Source organism: Thalassophryne amazonica, chromosome 16 (assembly GCF_902500255.1).
Source record: "Thalassophryne amazonica chromosome 16, fThaAma1.1, whole genome shotgun sequence".
NCBI classification, from domain to species: domain Eukaryota; kingdom Metazoa; phylum Chordata; class Actinopteri; order Batrachoidiformes; family Batrachoididae; genus Thalassophryne; species Thalassophryne amazonica.
In genome coordinates, this window is record NC_047118.1 from 35,573,707 (window position 1) to 35,591,964 (window position 18,258).

General features: G+C 40.4%; 1 protein-coding gene and 1 long non-coding RNA gene across 3 annotated transcripts in view; both read right to left on the reverse strand.

The window, feature by feature from the left end:
- pkn1b (protein kinase N1b) overlaps positions 1-18,258 on the reverse strand; it is a 96,095-nt gene that overhangs the window by 22,378 nt on the left and 55,459 nt on the right. For both annotated transcript variants that reach the window (XM_034189772.1, XM_034189771.1), the window contains exons 9-13: positions 18,089-18,232; positions 15,175-15,250; positions 14,495-14,636; positions 5,029-5,113; positions 4,176-4,261 (exon numbers count right to left, since the gene is read on the reverse strand). In XM_034189772.1, the coding sequence (XP_034045663.1) occupies positions 4,176-4,261; positions 5,029-5,113; positions 14,495-14,636; positions 15,175-15,250; positions 18,089-18,232 (533 nt within the window). The remainder of the gene's footprint in view (positions 1-4,175; positions 4,262-5,028; positions 5,114-14,494; positions 14,637-15,174; positions 15,251-18,088; positions 18,233-18,258) is intronic.
- On the reverse strand, positions 4,282-4,605 carry LOC117527431. Its single transcript, XR_004565531.1, has 2 exons — positions 4,461-4,605; positions 4,282-4,420 (listed from the first exon to the last, which is right to left on the reverse strand). It is a non-coding gene; the product is annotated as an uncharacterized LOC117527431 (long non-coding RNA).

Genomic DNA, 18,258 nt, shown 5'->3' on the forward strand with positions numbered 1-18,258 from the left:
ATAGAAGGAATTAGTCAACCAATCAGTATGAGCAGATGCTCAGTTTACCCATAATCCCTTTGGGCATCTGTGTGTTTCATTTCATTTTATTTCTTTATTTAAAAGGGACAACACATATTAATGAACATAAACTGTAAATATGTCAGATTATAGCCATGGGCTAATTTCCATCTGTAGTCCCTGACAGACTATAAGAATTAAACAATTTACAGTAAAAACACACAAACATCACAGAAGCTTACAATACAACAGACTACATTACATAGGGGTTACCAACTACTACAACAAGACACTGACTAGACAAAACACAGGAAACAAAAGGACACTGACATGATCTGAGCATGAAGGTTAGCTTACACAAATTCAGTTAAAGGAGGACACAGTTAAAAAACAAAAAAAACTACATGTACAATTCAATTAGAATAAGTTAATTAAAACTGCAAGTCTAATTTCATACATTTATATATTTTAAAAGCCATAACTTTAAGAACAATAATTTATAAAGTGCTGTAGTGCACTGCACATTCCCTACAGTTCTTCTAGTTTCTACAATTGAGTTCATAATGCTCACATTTTTCATTTGATTTGAGCCACTCTTTTAAGTGACTTTTGAAGGCTATAAAGCTTGGAGCCTCTCTCACTGTAGTTGGCAAAGCGTTCCACTGGGCACTGCCTTTGTAGGACAGAACATTTTGTGCAAAAGCTGTTTTTCGCACAGACACTTCACAGTCCCCTCTACTCATAGCCCTGGTGACCCTCGGACCAACTGTTCTATATTTAATATAATTTGCAAGAGGTGGAGGAGCCAACCCATGTAAAATTTTATATATTAGACAAGCATTTTTAAATTTTATAAAATTTTCAAAACTAAATAAGTTATACTTTGTTAAAATTTTGCAGTGATGATATGAAAATGGTCTTTTATCTAAAATTTTCAGTGCGCTTTTACGAGGGTAGGCTGAAAAGTTCTAAGGCTCACTATGATGCAGTTAATGCACTAACTGTATCATGGTGAGCCTTAGAAATTTTCGGCCTACCCTCGTATAAAGCCTTTCAATCGGTTTTAAAATTGTCACACCTGTGACAGACCAGCTGGTTATGCAGTAACCTACATGAGAAAAAATCATAAAGTGCAAGAATATTATAGCTGCTTGATCTGTCATTGACCTCCTTATTTGGTTGAAGTTAAACACACTGTATTTGATTATTTTAGTTATCATTTTAATATGCTTTTTAAGGGAGAACGTTGAGTCCAGCAACACTCCCAAATATTTGAATTCTTTAACTAACTGCAGTTCATCATCCCCAATGTACACACTGGAGCGCTCAATATTGGAAGCCTTTTTTGAAAAATACATACAGTTTTCTGTATGTTTAATTTCAGACATGATCCGTTAAGCCAATATGAAATATACTTTAGGGCTGATGTAAGAGTTTGAGCTCTTGTGTAGATTACCACATCATCAGCGTAACGTTGTATGTCCACATCCTCACAAACACTTGGTAGGTCATTAATGAATAATGAAAATAAAATGGGCCCCAAGATAGATCCTTGGGGGACTCCTAGTGCACAATCTAAGTAGGGGGATTTAATACCATTAACCACGGTGGCTTGTTTTCTATTTGATAAATAAGATGCCATCCATTTTATGGCATGCTCAGAAAAATTAAAAGATTGCAACTTTAATAATAAAATGTTAATGTTCAAATCTTCAGAATTAGTGCATTATTTTAAAATTAACAGATATGTTTTATATTTTCACTTTGTACATTTTAAGAGTTGACATTAATGTAGTGGTTCTAGCTGGATTAATTTGATTTATAAATCAAAACCATAAGTCAAATCTGCTTTCCTTTTCAAGACATCTGCCTCATGGCTGGACCACTGTATGCTGTCAAGTGGTAATGTTTTTTTCTTTTCTGTAGCAGCCTGGGTGCCAGGCCCCTTCTGCTGGGGTAGAGTTGTGCTCAGCTCCTCTCAGCTGCCTCACTGCTGCAAAATACATAGCGGCCTAAAAGTTATCAGAACTAAATTTATCGGAATTTAATTGGTTCACTGGTGGTTTTTGAAGTTAGCTGAAAAGCTAATCCGCTAACAAAAAAGTTAGCTTTGCTAATTAGCTGTTAACGGATTAGCAGAACTGTGCCCACCACTGCATGGCAGGGTTTGTTTTGGTGACAGATGATTGTTTTAACGATCTTATTGACGGTACTCATTCTTCTAGCACACACACACACACACACACACACACACACACACACACACACACACACACACACACACACACACACACACACACACACACACACACACACACACACACACACACACACACAAAACATATCCAGTACGCCGTAAACCATCTGGAGGCATTTGCAGTATTCGCTGGGACATCTCAAGCTGAAGTTGAAATGCTGTCAGATGAAGAGCTCGACAAATTTCTGTTGCAATTTTTTCCGCTGGACTGAGAAAAGCAGACACAGTCTGTATACGAAGAAGTCAATGTACGCCATCAAGTACAGACTACATCATCATTTTCAGAGAGATGTAGATATTACCAAAGCTGATAAGTTTCATCGTTTGCATTGGATTGGATTGGTATTTAAAGTTCATGTTGGACTGTTTGGAACCTCTTGACCTCAAAGAACCAGTGACACACACCAAAATGTAAGTCCCTTTTCTCTTTTTTTATAAATTAATAAAATAAAATAAAAAGGATCTATTTTAGGCATTATATAAAACAAATAATAAATGCTTTTTTTTTTCATTTGTGCAATGGTAAGAATATTTCATGAGGTGAAAGATGAAATGTTACATTCAAAGGAATAGTTTGCGCCATGTGTCGTGCTTAGTTATCATGTTACGGGGTAACATATGTCACACATCATAGAATCCAATGGATGTTGACATTTTTTGACCTTTACTTTGGAGACAAAACATTAAAAACAGTCAAAACGATTCCATTTATTAATCCAATTACTGTACTTCAACCAATTTGCACCACTTTTTTATCAAAATTGGAGCAACTTCAACTTTTGACCCCTGTAGAAACTGACATTGACCTTTGTCACCATTCTGGATGTTTTTACCCCATAACATTCAGTCATAGATAGTCCAAACTATACCTTTTTGGAATCTTTACAAATAATGTGGTATAGTTTTCAAAATGATTGGAGTATTTTTAGATTTTGACCCCTGTGTAATTCCTCATTTGACCCCTACCTGACAGGCTATTGAAAATTCAAATGGCCAGTTGGTTTTTTTTTTCGAAAGAGTAATGTCTAAGGAGTACTTGTGCTGAATTTGGTGCTTGCATGACCATTTGAAGGATTGTTTCAGTTATCTGCTGCACTAAAATGTCTCAGCTGTGTTCTGTGATGTTGGAATAAAAGAACACCATGTCGTGAAAGAGCCTCTTATTTTATTTGGGAGATTTTTGGCACCAAACATCCTCCTGCCAAACTGAATGAATAACAGTCAGGTGTCAAAATCACTACATGGACACTTCAGAGGGATTTTTGGACGACTTACAAACATTCGATGAGGAGAATACCGTTAGTTTCAGATATGTTGTTAGTAGATGTGTTTATGTTGAAGCTACGGTCCTGATTGGTTCTGAATGTGAATTTTTGGCAGACAGCAGCCCTCTGCTTTTACCACAACTACATACCACCTCTCAATCTTTTACCGGTACGTAGTCTGGGACCACACTGGCTTACTTTAACCCCTATTCTTTTACCTTCATTTTCCACAACATGACATGTCACAGATATCCAAAAGCCACATCAGGCCTAAATTTTAAATTTGTGGGACTTGAACATGCAATAACCCCCTTTAAGTCTAAAACAGATTTAATTGTTAAAAAAAAAAAAGAAAAGAAAAAAAAAGCCTGTGTTTTTTTTCTTATGATTGAAAACATGACACACAATTTGCTGATTGGCCCATTAAGGTGATGTCATATTCAGATCTGAATGTGTCTAATCATTTGACTTTTTTTTAAATCAGTAACATATGTTGTAATCCACATTAATGATGACTCTGCTTTTCTACCATGTCTCTAAAAAGATAAGAGTGGATGACAGGAACATACGTATTGTGTGTGGGTGTGTGCTTGGTGTCGTGCTGTGTTGTCCACATGACAAACAGACGTGCTCAGGTGTGTACATTTCTGCACCTGCGTATAGAATTCTGAGACAGAGGTCTGGTTGGCTGCTCGTGAACGGGGACATCCGGCACAGAGGGGGGCTCGATGACGGGTGCCTGTTGCAGGTTTTTTTTTAAAAAGAGAAGTGGGGGAGTAAGAGAAGCGGGAAGGTCAGTAAAATGTAGCAATGAAAGAGGAAATGAAATATGGGTAAAACAGAGCAACACAAATAGAACATGTTAAGTGAGAATTACAGAAAGAGGGATAAAATATTGCTGACATCTATAACCACCTTCAGTAAACACAAACGCTCACTGTGTCCCACTGTCAGATCCCCCACCAGCCACCAGTCTCACCCTTCCTCATTACCGTTCCCTCCACTTCTTCCTTACTGTTAATTAGATCTCTAAAAAAACGGCAGTAATTAATCTCACAATACTCTGACCACACCATCTGCCACAGCCCCCACCCCCTTCCCCCCAGCCGCTCTGGATGCTGTCTATTTTTTTCTTTTTTTTTGTGGCTCCCTCTTTTCTTTTCCCCCTCATTATCCACGGATTGTGGCCCTCACACTGGGATCCAAACAAGGATCACAATGATCACATTAAAGCTCCCCTCCATCTAATGTGCTGTCATTAAAGCTGTCTCCCTGACTTTGCACTTCCCTGTCTCCCAAATTATTCATCGTACCTCCTTTCTGAGCTCCATATCGGTTTACGGTGCAGCGTGCTCTGACTACACCATTGTTTCTGAGCCAAAGGTTACAGGTAGGGAGTGTGCACAACAGTAACATGACTCTGTAGCGATGCACATCTCTCCGTCTGAAAAACCTTTATGGCTCCTATCCTATTTGGTGTCTGTGCACTGCTCTCCCCGTCCTCACCCCGGGTGCATCCACCACGTCCTTCCCGCTGTCAGCTTTGGCAGGAGAATGGCTGTCCAGGTTCAGCTTGTCCACTGAGATCTCGCTGAAAGGCACGAAAAACAAACAAAAGAATGAAAAGAAAATCTGATTTTACACAACAAAGCTTCAGGAAATAAAAGGACTGCACAGCTCTACCAATGCCCAAAATTCTTGCACAGAGAAAACATTATTCGGTTCCTCTTTATGATAAAAATGTGAGGGGTTTTCTTCATTTTTTTTATGTTACACAGACTCTAATTTGAAATGTCTCAAGATATTTATTCTAAAAAATAAATAAATAAAGTATGACATGACATGTCAGGTAGAAATTGGCAAAAGACCATGAGTGTTGCAGGCCAACGAACAGAGAGACATGACCTTGACCCAAATTATTGACGTCTCCCAAGGCTGACCTTGCTGGGCAATTTCAGAACCCACCTCCATATGTTTGCCAAGCTTGGTGCAAACCAGAGCAGAAAACCTAAAAATGTAACCCAATGACCTTGACCACAATGACTGACTTTTGTCAAATTTGACCTTGCCTGGGCAATTCCAGAACCCACCTACATATGAGTAACAGGTCTGTTGGACATCGGAGAGAAAATTAAAATTTTGATGACAGTGACCTTGAACTTTGACAAAAAAAAAAAAAACCTTTTCAGAGCAAATCTGGGCTCTACCTTCATCCTCATGACACGCATTTTACTGGTTTATATTTACTCATAAATATTTCATATATAGCAGCTTCTCATTTAAAAAGCTTTAGACATATTGTGCAAATGTGCCTGAAATTGTTGCACAGTACAGAATAAATACAAATCAAATTCAAATTTTAAACACAATTACTCCACCTCCTTATTTACTGAATTATAAATGACAGACATCCCCATCAATAATTAATGGTTGGCGATTGAAATATTGATGAATATAAATTGTATGGTCCATTAAATTAGGAAATGCTGAACAGGCACAAAAGCTGCAGCATGCTTGGTGTCATGATGTGTGATTTCCTACCAAATAAACAGTGAGTGGATGTAAGATTTGAAGCCATAAAATGCATTTTAAAGTTTCACAACAAATATAGAATTAAATTAATTTAGTTTGGAAAAAAAATCTAAAGGTGCAGATCCCCTGTATGTGTGCATGAGCTTAGATTTTACCTGTAGCACAAAAGCAGTGCAAATGTCATTTGTGGTGTTTACGTTACACAGACATGGTTGTCATAGCAAGTGCAGCGCCCACATAGTGTCAATAGCAAGCTGAATGGTGCTCATGTGTCCACTTGTGGGCCACAGAGCCTTTGGTTATTGTGCACCTGTTTTGTGGAATCTCCCTATGGAGATAAAACAGTTGGATTCTGTGGAGACATTCAAGTCCAGACTTAAGACACATTTATTCTGCCTTTCGTATGGTGAGCATACTGGCATAGTATGGAACTATGCTTCCTATCCTTTAAAAAAGTTGCAAAAAGTTTGTACCTGAGTTTTCAGAGGTGGTGTTTGTGGTTGCCATCTGCCACGCCGGTGTTTGCCAACCCGGACACCTCAACCGGCAACTTAGCCCCGCGACTGGACAGCAACAACGTCCGAGGCCCAACGTGGTGAATTCACTGAGGCCGCGCGCTGCGTCATTAGAGCCGCGCGTCACGAGTGCCGCTTCCCCGAGGCCTCGTGCAGCCACCGCGGATCCATCAGCGCGGAAACACCGAGGCCGCGCGGCACCAGCGCAGTGCAGATCCATCCCGGTGACAAACAACGCAGGCTGTTAACATCGGCGATCGACAAGCTGCTCATAAGCCGACCATGGGGCCTAAGAAGGTTCTGACAGCGGAGGAAGGTGACGATATTAAAAAATCTCTGGACTTTCTATCAGAGGAGATTTCTGTTGTGAAGCAGCAACAGAAATCAATTATGGATCTGGTGGAGGAGGTGAAGGCATTACGGCTCCAGAATGCCGAGAAAGACCGGCATCTGGTGCAGCTGGAAAATAGAGTGGCTGAATTGGAGCAGTACACCAGAATTAACGACGTCATCATCACAGGTCTTCACATCAAACCACGGTCCTACGCACGGGCGGTAACAGATGAGAGCGGAGGGGAGCCCAGTGAACAGGAGGTCAGCTCTGTGGAAAAACAGGTTGCTGATTTCCTCCTATCTAAAGGTATAGAAATGGATTTAAATAACATTGAAGCGTGCCACCCTCTGCCCCGGAGAAATGACGGTGATAAACGAACCGTCATCATGAGATTCATCAACAGAAAACACAAAACAGCACTGTTAAAACAAGGAAGAAAACTGAAAGGGACAAACGTATTCATCAATGAACATCTCACCAAACGGAATGCCGACATCGCCAGGAAAGCACGCTTCTTGAAGAAACAGGGAAAAATCCAGCACACATGGACTTCAAACTGTAAAATATTCATCAAACTGAACGGATCACCAGAACAAGCAAAAGTCATGGCAATAAGGAACATCGAGGAGCTGGACAAATATGAACAATAGTGTTTCTTAAAGCGAGGATCTGGACAAATATGACCAATAAGGTATTAGGACATAAACACATCACAACACCATGACACAGACCAGAGGAACCTATTCATCTACTACCTATTCATCTACATCTGGAGACAAGAAGGATATAACTCAAAGGATTGCTGATCATGGAAAAGTAGAACTGAGAACATTTAAATACACAGACCACAATGTACTGGACTTGGAGCACGATATAGACCCGGACAATAATTTCTTCTCAAATATCAATGACAGTTGTTGCTATTATACAGATGAACAGTTTAATCGGATCATTAGAACGGATAACAAATTATCAATAATCCATTTCAACAGCAGAAGTCTATATGCAAACTTTAACAACATTAAAGAATATTTAAGTCAGTTTAAAAAAATATTTAACATAATTGCTATATCAGAAACATGGATCAATGAAGATAAAGGAATGGATTTTGAACTGGATGGATATGAATTTAATTGTGTAAACAGAAAAAATAAGAGTGGAGGAGGAGTGGCTGTGTATGTGGATAAGAACATGGATTATAAAATAGTAGACAATATGACAACTGTGATTGATAACTTATTAGAATGTATAACTATTGAAATATGTGAAGAAAAAAGAAAAAATGTATTAGTCAGCTGTATATATAGAGCACCAGGAACTAGTATTGAAACATTCACTGACTGTATGGGAAAAATGTTCTCAAAAACTAATCAAAAAACTGTGTTCATTTGTGGTGACTTAAATATTGATCTGCTCAATCCAAATAAGCATAAAATAACAGATGAATTTATCAGTATAATGTACAGTATGAGTTTATATCCAAAAATCACCAGGCCAAGCAGAATTACATCCCATAGTGCCACCTTAATTGATAATATATTCAGCAATGATATTGAGAATAACACTGTGAGTGGATTATTAATCAATGACATTAGTGATCATCTACCAGTTTTCATCGTTTATAATAGAAACCATCGGCGGAATCAGCCAGAGGAGAAAATAAAATACAGGCGAGTGCGGACAGAGGAAAACATGAACACACTAAAGAAGGATTTACAGGAGCAAAACTGGGAAAAGGTATACAGTGAAAGTGATGTTGATAGTGCATATGAAACTTTTTTACAAATATTTACATCATTATATGATAAAAATTGTCCAATTAAACAAGACTACAGAAAACAAAAAATCCAAGCTCGACCATGGATGACGAAAGGGTTACGAAATGCATGTAATAAGAAAAATACACTGTATAGAGAATTCATAAAACTAAAGACTAAAGAGGCAGAAAATAGATATAAGAAATACAAAAATAGATTAACTAATATTATACGGGTATGTAGGAAGGAATATTATAGTAACATATTATATAATAACAAAAACAATATTAAAGGAATATGGGATATATTAAATAGGATTATCAAAAATGGTAATAAAAAACAGAGTTACCCTCAGTATTTCATTGATAATAATGTCAAGAAGGAAAATAAGGATGAGGTAGTCAACGGTTTTAATAATTTTTTTGTAAATATTGGACCAAGCTTGGCAGAAAAAATTCCCGATTCCCAATCCTCAGATTGGGAATCGGGAAATCCCTGTTCAATGTTCCTCACAGCAGTGGATGGAAATGAAATTATAGACATTGTGAATAATTGTAAATATAAAACATCTACCGATTTAAATGAAATTGATATGGTGGTGGTAAAACAGGTCATTGAATGGATTGTAGAACCATTAACATACATCTGTAACTTATCATTTCAAACCGGTAAATTTCCCAATCAAATGAAAATAGCTAAGGTTGTGCCGCTGTATAAGACTGGGGATAGACACCACTTCACAAATTATAGACCTGTTTCTTTGCTTCCACAATTTTCCAAATTATTAGAAAAGTTATTCAATAATAGATTAGACAAATTCATAAATAAACATAAATTACTTACTGATAGTCAATATGGATTCAGAGCACATAGTTCAACATCACTTGCATTAATAGAATCAGTTGAGGAGATTACAAACGCCATAGACCACAAATTACATTCAGTTGGAATATTTATAGACCTTAAAAAGGCTTTTGATACAATTAATCATGACATATTAATCAATAAACTTGAACAGTATGGGATTAGGGGGTTGATGTTGCACTGGGTGAGAAGCTACTTAAGTAACAGAAAACAGTTTGTGAAGTTGGGGGAATATACATCATCATGCTTGGACAATGCTTGTGGCGTCCCACAGGGGTCAGTATTGGGTCCAAAACTGTTTCTAATTTATATAAATGATATTGTCAATGTTTCCAAAATATTAAAATTAGTATTATTTGCAGATGACACAAGCATTTTTTGTTCAGGGGGGGATTTGCAGGAGTTACTGAGGAGGATCAGTATAGAAATGGGAAAATTGAAAATATGGTTTGACAGAAACAAATTATCATTAAACTTAAGTAAAACAAAATACATGTTATTTGGCTATTGTAATACAGACATACAGGTTCAGTTACAAGTCGAGGGGGTAGATATTGAAAGGGTACATGAAAATAAGTTTCTGGGGGTGATAATAGATGATAAGATAAACTGGAAGACTCATATAAAACATATACAAAGTAAACTGTCAAGAAGCATTTCAGTTCTAAACAAAGCGAAACATATTCTGGACCACAACTCACTCCGCATTCTTTACTGCTCACTGGTTTTACCATATTTACAGTACTGTGCAGAGGTATGGGGTAATACTTATAAAGGTACAACACAATCACTATCAGTAATGCAGAAAAGAGCTATAAGAATTATTCATAATACTGGCTATAGAGATCATACAAATCCACTATTTTTACAATCCAAATTCTTAAAATTCACAGACTTGGTTCATTTTCAAACAGTACAAATTGTGTATAAAGCAATAAACAATTTACTTCCAGCAAATATTAAAAATATGTTTTTTAACAGATCAGGGGATTACAGTCTGAGGGGGAAATTTAATTTAAAGCATCAGTGGGCACGAACAACATTAAAAGGTTTCTGTATTTCTGTCTGTGGGGTGAGGATGTGGAACAGATTGGGAGTGGGGCTCAAGCAATGTCCAAGCATGACCCAGTTCAAACAGCGGTACAAAAATATGTTTTTTTCTGGGTATAGGGAGGAGGAAGGGTAATGAGGGTTAGGGTGTTTTTGTTTTTTGCTTCGGCTTGTAAATATATAGTATTTTGTATGTAAGTAGGTATGTGTAGGTGTATATTTATGTTTGTGTATATATATGTGTATATATGTATATGTGTATATATGTGTATGTATATGTGTATGTATGTTGATGTGTGTATGTATATATATATGTGTATGTATATGTATATATATATATATTGATATCGGTTTAGGTGTGTAGGAATCTATGTGTATATGTGGCAAAGGGTATTACTGGTTGTGGGGAAGAAGGGGTAGGGATAAATAAGCTGATGCTTCACCCTACCCCTTTTCGGACATGTTGGGTACACAGTAGGAACTTTTTTGTTGTTGTCTTTACTGATCTATCTTGTAATTGTTGTTGTATGAAATGTTCGAAATAAACAGTTTTCATTCATTCATTCATTCATTCATTCATTCAAAAAAATGAATTTTATTAGTAACAGAACAGGTCTCAGCCTCAACCTTATCTAAATTCTGGGTCTGTTAGTGAAGCTTAGGGCTAGTGGCCGGCGATCACCTGAGTATTTTCTCTGCGTTCCTGATTTAAATTTAACCTTTATTTAACCAGGTTAGTCCATTGAGATTGAGATCTCTTTTACAAAGGAGACCTAGATAATAATAAAGTTTCCATTTCATCTTATCTGCATGTCTTTGGATGTGGGAGGAGGCCAGAGCACCCGGAGGAAACCCAAGCACACATGGGGAGAACATGCAAACTCCACACAGAAAGGCCACAGGTGGGAATCGATCCCATGAGCTTCTTGCTGTGAGGCAACAGTGCTAACCACTAGAATTAGAATCTGAATCGCCTTTATTGTCATTGTAATTTGCATTACAACGAGATTTGAATGCAACTCCAAAAAGGTGCTTTCCGTGGTGCGAGTAATTTTTAGCCAAATAAAAGATAGTGAAATTTAACAGTAAATTATTCAGAGTATATGTATAACTAATATAAACACAGGGTAAAATAAAATGAAATGAAAGGTAGACTATGTAATGTAAAACGTGAAATATATATAACTGTGGAATCATATTGCACAGGAATATTGCACATGATTTACAGATATTGCACAAGAAATTTGAAGGTGCAGATTAGAGTGATTTGTTATTGTTCAGTGCAGTGATCGCTCTGGGGAGAAAGCTGTCCCTGAGTCTGTTTGTCCTAGTTTTGATTGACCTATACCGTCGGCTGGAGGGTAGTAGGTCAAACAGGTGGTTGCTGGGATGGGATGTGTCTTTGCAGATGCTGGCAGCTCTGCTGAGGTAGCGAGAGGTAGCAATGTCTTCCAGGCTGGGCAGATAGCAGCCAGTGATCCCCGGGGCCATTTTGATCACCCTCTGCAGCGCTCTCCTGTCTGCTGCTGAGCACCCCCGTACCATGCTGTGATGCAGTACGTCAGGATGCTCTCGATGGTGGCTCTGTAGAACAACACCAGCAGCTTCTCCTCCAGATTGTTTCTCCTGAGAACCCTCAGGAAGTGGAGTCGCTGCTGGGCTTTCTTCACCACCACTGTGGTGTTGGCAGTTCAGGAGAGGCTGTCAGAGAGCTGCACTCCCAGGAACCTGATGGAGCTGACCCTTTCCGCACAGTCCCCTTGGATGTAGAGCGGGGCTGGGTCAGCCCTGTTCTTCCTGAAGTCCAGGATTATTTCTTTTGTTTTTGTGGTGTTCAGCGGCAGGTTGTTAGCTGAACACCACGCTGTCAGTCGATTTACCTCGTCTCTGTAGTCAGTCTTATCCCTCCCGGAGATGAGCCCAGTCACGGTGGTATCATCCGCAAACTTTATGATGGTGTTTGAGGGATGGGTCGGAGAGCAGTCGTGTGTGTAAAGGGTGAACAGGAGGGGGCTCAGTACACAGCCTTGAGGAGAACCGGTGCTGAGTGTGATGGTGAAGGAAAGGTGGGGGCCAAGTTTCACGGACTGTGGGCGGTTTGTGAGGAAGTCCTTGATCCACTGGCAGATGGGGGTGGAGATGCCCAGATGTGTCAGTTTCTGGACCAGGATCTCTGTGGTTGAAGGCTGAGCTGAAGTCCAGGAAGAGCATCCTCACATAGCTCCCCTGGTGCTCCAGGTGGCTCAGCGCAGTGTGGAGAGCTGTGGTGATAGCGTCCTCTGTGGAGCAGTTTGCCCTGTAGGCAAACTGGTGGGGTCCAGAGTGGGAGGCAGACAGGCTCTGATGTGCTGAGAGACCAGTAAATGGTAAATGGATTGCGTTTATATAGCGCTTTTCCATCTGCATCAGACGCTCAAAGCGCTTTACAATAATGCCTCACATTCACCCCGATGTCAGGGTGCTGCCATACAAGGCGCTCATTACACACCGGGAGCAATAGAGGATTAAAGACCTTGCCCAAGGGCCCTCAGTGATTTTCCAGTCATGCGGGGATTTGAACCTAGGATCTTCTGGTCTCAAGCCCAACACCTTAACCACTAGACCATAACCTCCAGTCTTTCAAAGCACTTCATGACCACAGGTGTAAGTGCAACAGGCCTGTAGTCATTTATGCTCTCCACTGCTGACTTCTTTGGGACTGGAATGATGGTGGAGGATTTGAGGCAGGGTGGGAATGGAGGCCTGCGACAGGGACAGATTGAAGATGCAAGTGAAAACTCCAGCCAGTTGGCCAGCACACGCTTTCAATACCTTTCCAGGTACACCATCGGGGCCGGCCGCCTTCCTGGGGTTCACTGCCTTCAGCACACGTCTCACTTTGTGTTCCTGAAGTGTTAGCGTGCTAACGCTGAAGGGTTGTGGGTGTGGAGTTGCTGCACTAATCCACCATACTGCTGTTGATTTACTGGTGGTGAATTATACATTAGGTGTGGTTTTTCCGGCTAACTGATTCTGCTCTTTTTGTCTCTGTCCGTGGTGCAGAGGGCAATGCGCGGGAGTGTTGTCTGTGGACAATGGGATACTGGACTGACGGTGCGATACCATGCCTGAGGCTGCTGCAGCAGATGTCGTTTTGATTTCCTGTTTTCTGTTTCTTCAGCTTTGTAAACTTTTGTAAAAACCTTGTAACTGTTAGAATGGCCTAAGCTGTGGGTCACCCCTCTGAGTTTGGTCTGCTTGAGGTTTCTTCCTTAATATGATCAGAGGGAGTTTTTCCTTACCACTGTCGCCTGTGTGTTTGCTCTAGGCGTTGGTAAAGTTAGACCTTACTTGATTGAAGCACTTTGAGGCAGCTTTGTTGTGATTTGGTGCTATAAAATGTAATATATTGAAATAAATTGTGGGTGTGTTGCTGTAAAAATGAGGTGTGGTCAACACAACACCTTCCGTGTTATATTGCCATTTGCTTGCAGAGTTTGTACTTGCACGTGGTGTTCATGTAACTTTGTGCCTGTTCCAGACAAACTCTTTCTTCTGATTGTGCCCTCTCAATGCAATGCTGCAAGCACTTGGCACACTTGGCAGGTACAAATGGCAAGTACCACATTGACTGGTGAATTTTATGTTGTGATCACACATGCCTATGACAAGTGAGGTGACTTACTCCAACCCCTTTGTGCCCAACACCCTAGTTTACACAAAGTTTTTGCATTGCGTAAATAGAAATGAGTGTGTAGACATGCCCCAAAAAAGAACTTGCATGATGCACCACTAACCATGTGCCATAGACTGCCAAGATACAACCCCTAATGTTAAACATTCAGTATTTTTAAGACAAAATTTTGTTTTTTGATTGAGGTTAAGTTACAGTCAGGACGTCCTCCAAAGCGACAATAGGTCTGTGTGTGTAAGTCACGTACCCTGCACCCTGTGTCAGTGCGCTAGTCGTGAATGCGGGTGTGTAGGCAGCTGTGCTGCTCCCACTAGGGATGGCATTCCTCAGCAGGCGGACCCAGGTAGCGATGTCCACATTCATTTGACGAGCAGGCAGGAAGGCTTTGCCTAATAAGAAAGTGGAATATAACACACAGCAGTTACTGCTACTGTGCCTCATTCTTCTGTGCTGACAGAAAGTATTTGTAAACCAAAATGAAACATATAAATCACAGAATTTGATTGAATAATTTGTCTCTTCTAACATGAATGATTAGGTGGACTAAATCTGCATTTATTGTAAATGTTTATACACCCAAAGAACAGAAGCAACCCAAAGGTCACTTCAGTTTAACCTTAGTTTTTAATGGCTTAGATAGATTTCATTACCAGGATCAAGCTAAAGCACTTTCATGTTTGTATTTGATTAAATTTGCATGATGTTGTGGTAAACGTGATGCAAATCACAATCGCATGTTCCCTGTCAGGACCGAACACAATGATCCTCACACACAGAGGTGCTGATTTTTGATTTAAATCTAAATTGTTTCTCAAAGCCATCATGTCACTTTTACTAACTTTTCAGACTTTATCAGTTCAAACAACTTTAACTGGAATGTGGGAAGCCTACACAAGAAAAGACATGAATGTCAATGATTTGGCTCACCGTGCTGCTTAGAAAAGACTTTCTTTTGCCTCTGCAGTCTCCGTCCTCTCTCTATTACTGGGTTAAAGAAAGTTACCTGAAACCAAAAAACAAACAAACAAATGTTTAAACAAGCTATACCTACAATACCACCCTAACTGAGATGTACGAGGTCTGTTAGAAAAGTATCTGACCTTTTTATTTTTTTTCAAAAACCTGATGGATTTGAATCGCGTGTGCTTGCATGAGCCAACCTTGAACCTTCGTGCGCATGCGTGCGTTTTTTTCACGCCTGTTGATTGTGTCATTTGCTTGCAAGCAGCCTTTGTGTGAGGATGGGTGGAGTCTCTCGTCGTTTTTTTCTTTGCAAGGAAATGGTGGAACGACTGGAGCAGCGCGACTGCATCAAATTTTGCCATAAACTCTGCGACAGCCAGGTGGAAACCATTCGGATTATTCAGACGGCTTTCGGTGGCTTTTCAGTCGTGTGACTATCCAAGAAATTGTGGACGAGCTGGGCATGTCACAACATGTCCTGTGAGGCTTCAACACGAAGGCGCTTTGCTGCGCCATCAACTTCGTGCCGATGAATTTCACTGCAACTCTTTTCATGGCAAAATCTTCTGTCACAGTGGAATGTGCCGAAAAAGTGCTGATGGCCACCTCTTCCGCAATTTCTCGGATAGTCACATGATGGTCCCACATCACCACAGCGTTCACTATGGAAATGATCTGGTCATTTCAGCATGTTGATGGCCGACCAGAGTGTGGCTCGCTCTCCACCATTGTGTGGACGTCTTTAAACCGGTTGTACCACTCCTTAATCTGTGTGATGCCCATAGCATCATCACCGAAAGCCGTCTGAATCTTGTTTCCACCTGGCTGTCGCCCAGTTTCTGGCAAAATTTAATGCAGTAGCACTGCTCCAGTTGTTCCGCCATTTCCTTGCAAAGAAAAAATGATGAGAGACTACACCCATCCTCACACAAAGGCTGCTTACAAGCAAATGATGCAACCGACAGGCGTGAAAAAACTCACGCATGCGCACAAAGGTTCAAGGTTGGCTCATGCAAGCACATGTGATTCAAATCCATCAGGTTTCTGAAAAAATAAAAGGGTTGGATACTTCTCTAACAAACCTTGTATATAGCATCTATGGATGTATAGTGTATATCTGAAAATCAGACTTATCTGATTAAAATTACCAAGGTAGCAGCAGCACATAGAAAATACACCATATGAGATTATGTGCACAGTGGTCCCTCGTTTATTGTGGGAGTTACGTTCTAAAAATAACCCACGATAAGCGAAATCTGTGAAGTAGTCAGCGCTATTTTTTGCAATTATAGATGTTTTAAGGCTGTAAAACCCCTCACTACACACTTTATACGCCAGATTTAGCGCAGCTCTGCACAGCAGACAGGAGGGCGGTGCGAGTGGCCCGCTGCGGCGTTTTCTGAGCCCGCAGACTCAGTAAGCACATCGGAGGCAGTGAGAGCAATCGCGGTGATGCCGACCGCCCGCCTGGTGAGGACGCAGAACACAATGTGCTGTTAAAAAAAAAAAGCATGCAAAATTGCACTAAAAAAATCCATGAAACTGCGGGGCCACGAAAGGTGAACCGCGTTATAGCGAGGGACCACTGTATATAATAAATTGGCAAGTGTGTGACTGTGTGAACAGGCTTTTACTGAATGGGACACCGCAAACTCATCTGAACCCTGCATGATATTGTGGGGTTTGACCACTTACGGGGACAGCCGCTCTGGTGTACCGTTTTATTTTCCACTGCAATCACTGAAGCAGTCGCGAAAAATGCAGTTTTTTGGTTGCCAGTGGAGAAGGGAAGACGAAGCAAATGGGAGACGTCGTGTCGGTAAGTGTTAGCCTACACAGCTAATCAGAGTAGCTATATTCTCTTGCCTGCACAACTGCCTCGACACGTGAGCTCCAGGTCATAAAAAAACTACAACACATGTCCACTTTCCACTGCATCGTCACTTTTTCTTTGGATTTTCATTTTGTTTGAAAATTTACGCCATATGTGTCATATTTTAACCCCTTAGTGCCTGCCCTCAAACGAGCCTGCGATGCCCAATTAAAATCATTTTCAGAGTACCTGTTTCAGTGGGTAATTTTCATTGTTTTTAACATTTCCAATGTGCTTCTGCTTGTTGAAGATCGGTGTGGTCAATGTTGATCACTCACATGCGGTTCAGACAAGATAAAGTTTTAGTCTCACCTCTAGCCAGACATTCTATCCATTTAATAATCCTGGTTTGACTTTTCTGTTTTTTTGTGTTTCTTCCTGTTTTTTTGCCGGCTCTGCCATGTTCCCACAGTTTTGTTGACGCTTACATGCTCTTATGTGCAGGCGAGCGCAGTAGGGCAGAGCACAGTGGGATCATAGCGTGTATGTTCCTAGTTAATCAACTGCAAATGGCATCATAATTGCATATATAAAAATTGTCAAACTGTGTTAAAGTCACAAAGACAAATAAAGTGATTCACATACAAATCTAGAAAAACAAATAGCCTGAAAACAAAATGATTCTACATTTAAAAGCAGCTCGTGTTGTGTTACTGGACAGCAGTGGCTAATGTGTGTGTGCCACACAATCATAAATTTCATAATCTCTTTTTGAACCAGTGGTGAGCACATTTGCCCCCCCAATAAGAAGACCCATGGGTCAAGGCCACCTGCACATAACTTGTGTCAAATCACCATGTGGATTCGCTGTGGAACCAAAAATGGGACACACCAGCAGAAACTTTGTAGGGTACCTTTCCTGTTAAAGTTTTAAAATTATCTTCATATTCCTGTCAAACAGTGTTTCAGATCTGAGTGCTGACGACTGGCCAGTATTCTCTCTTTCTGTGTGAGCGATTCATTTTACACCCCTTGTGCGTGTGTGTGTGTGTGCGTGTGCAGTACCTCAGCCAGCAGCAGCCCCTGGGGCTCCAGCTCCAGCTGGACTCTGTGTCTTTGGTTGTCCAGAAATTCTTCGAGTTTCAAGTACTTGAGAGCGCAGAGAGACCGGTAATCTCTCCAGTGCACCGCTATCTCCATCTCCCTGGACTGATCACAAAACACACAAGGAGGCA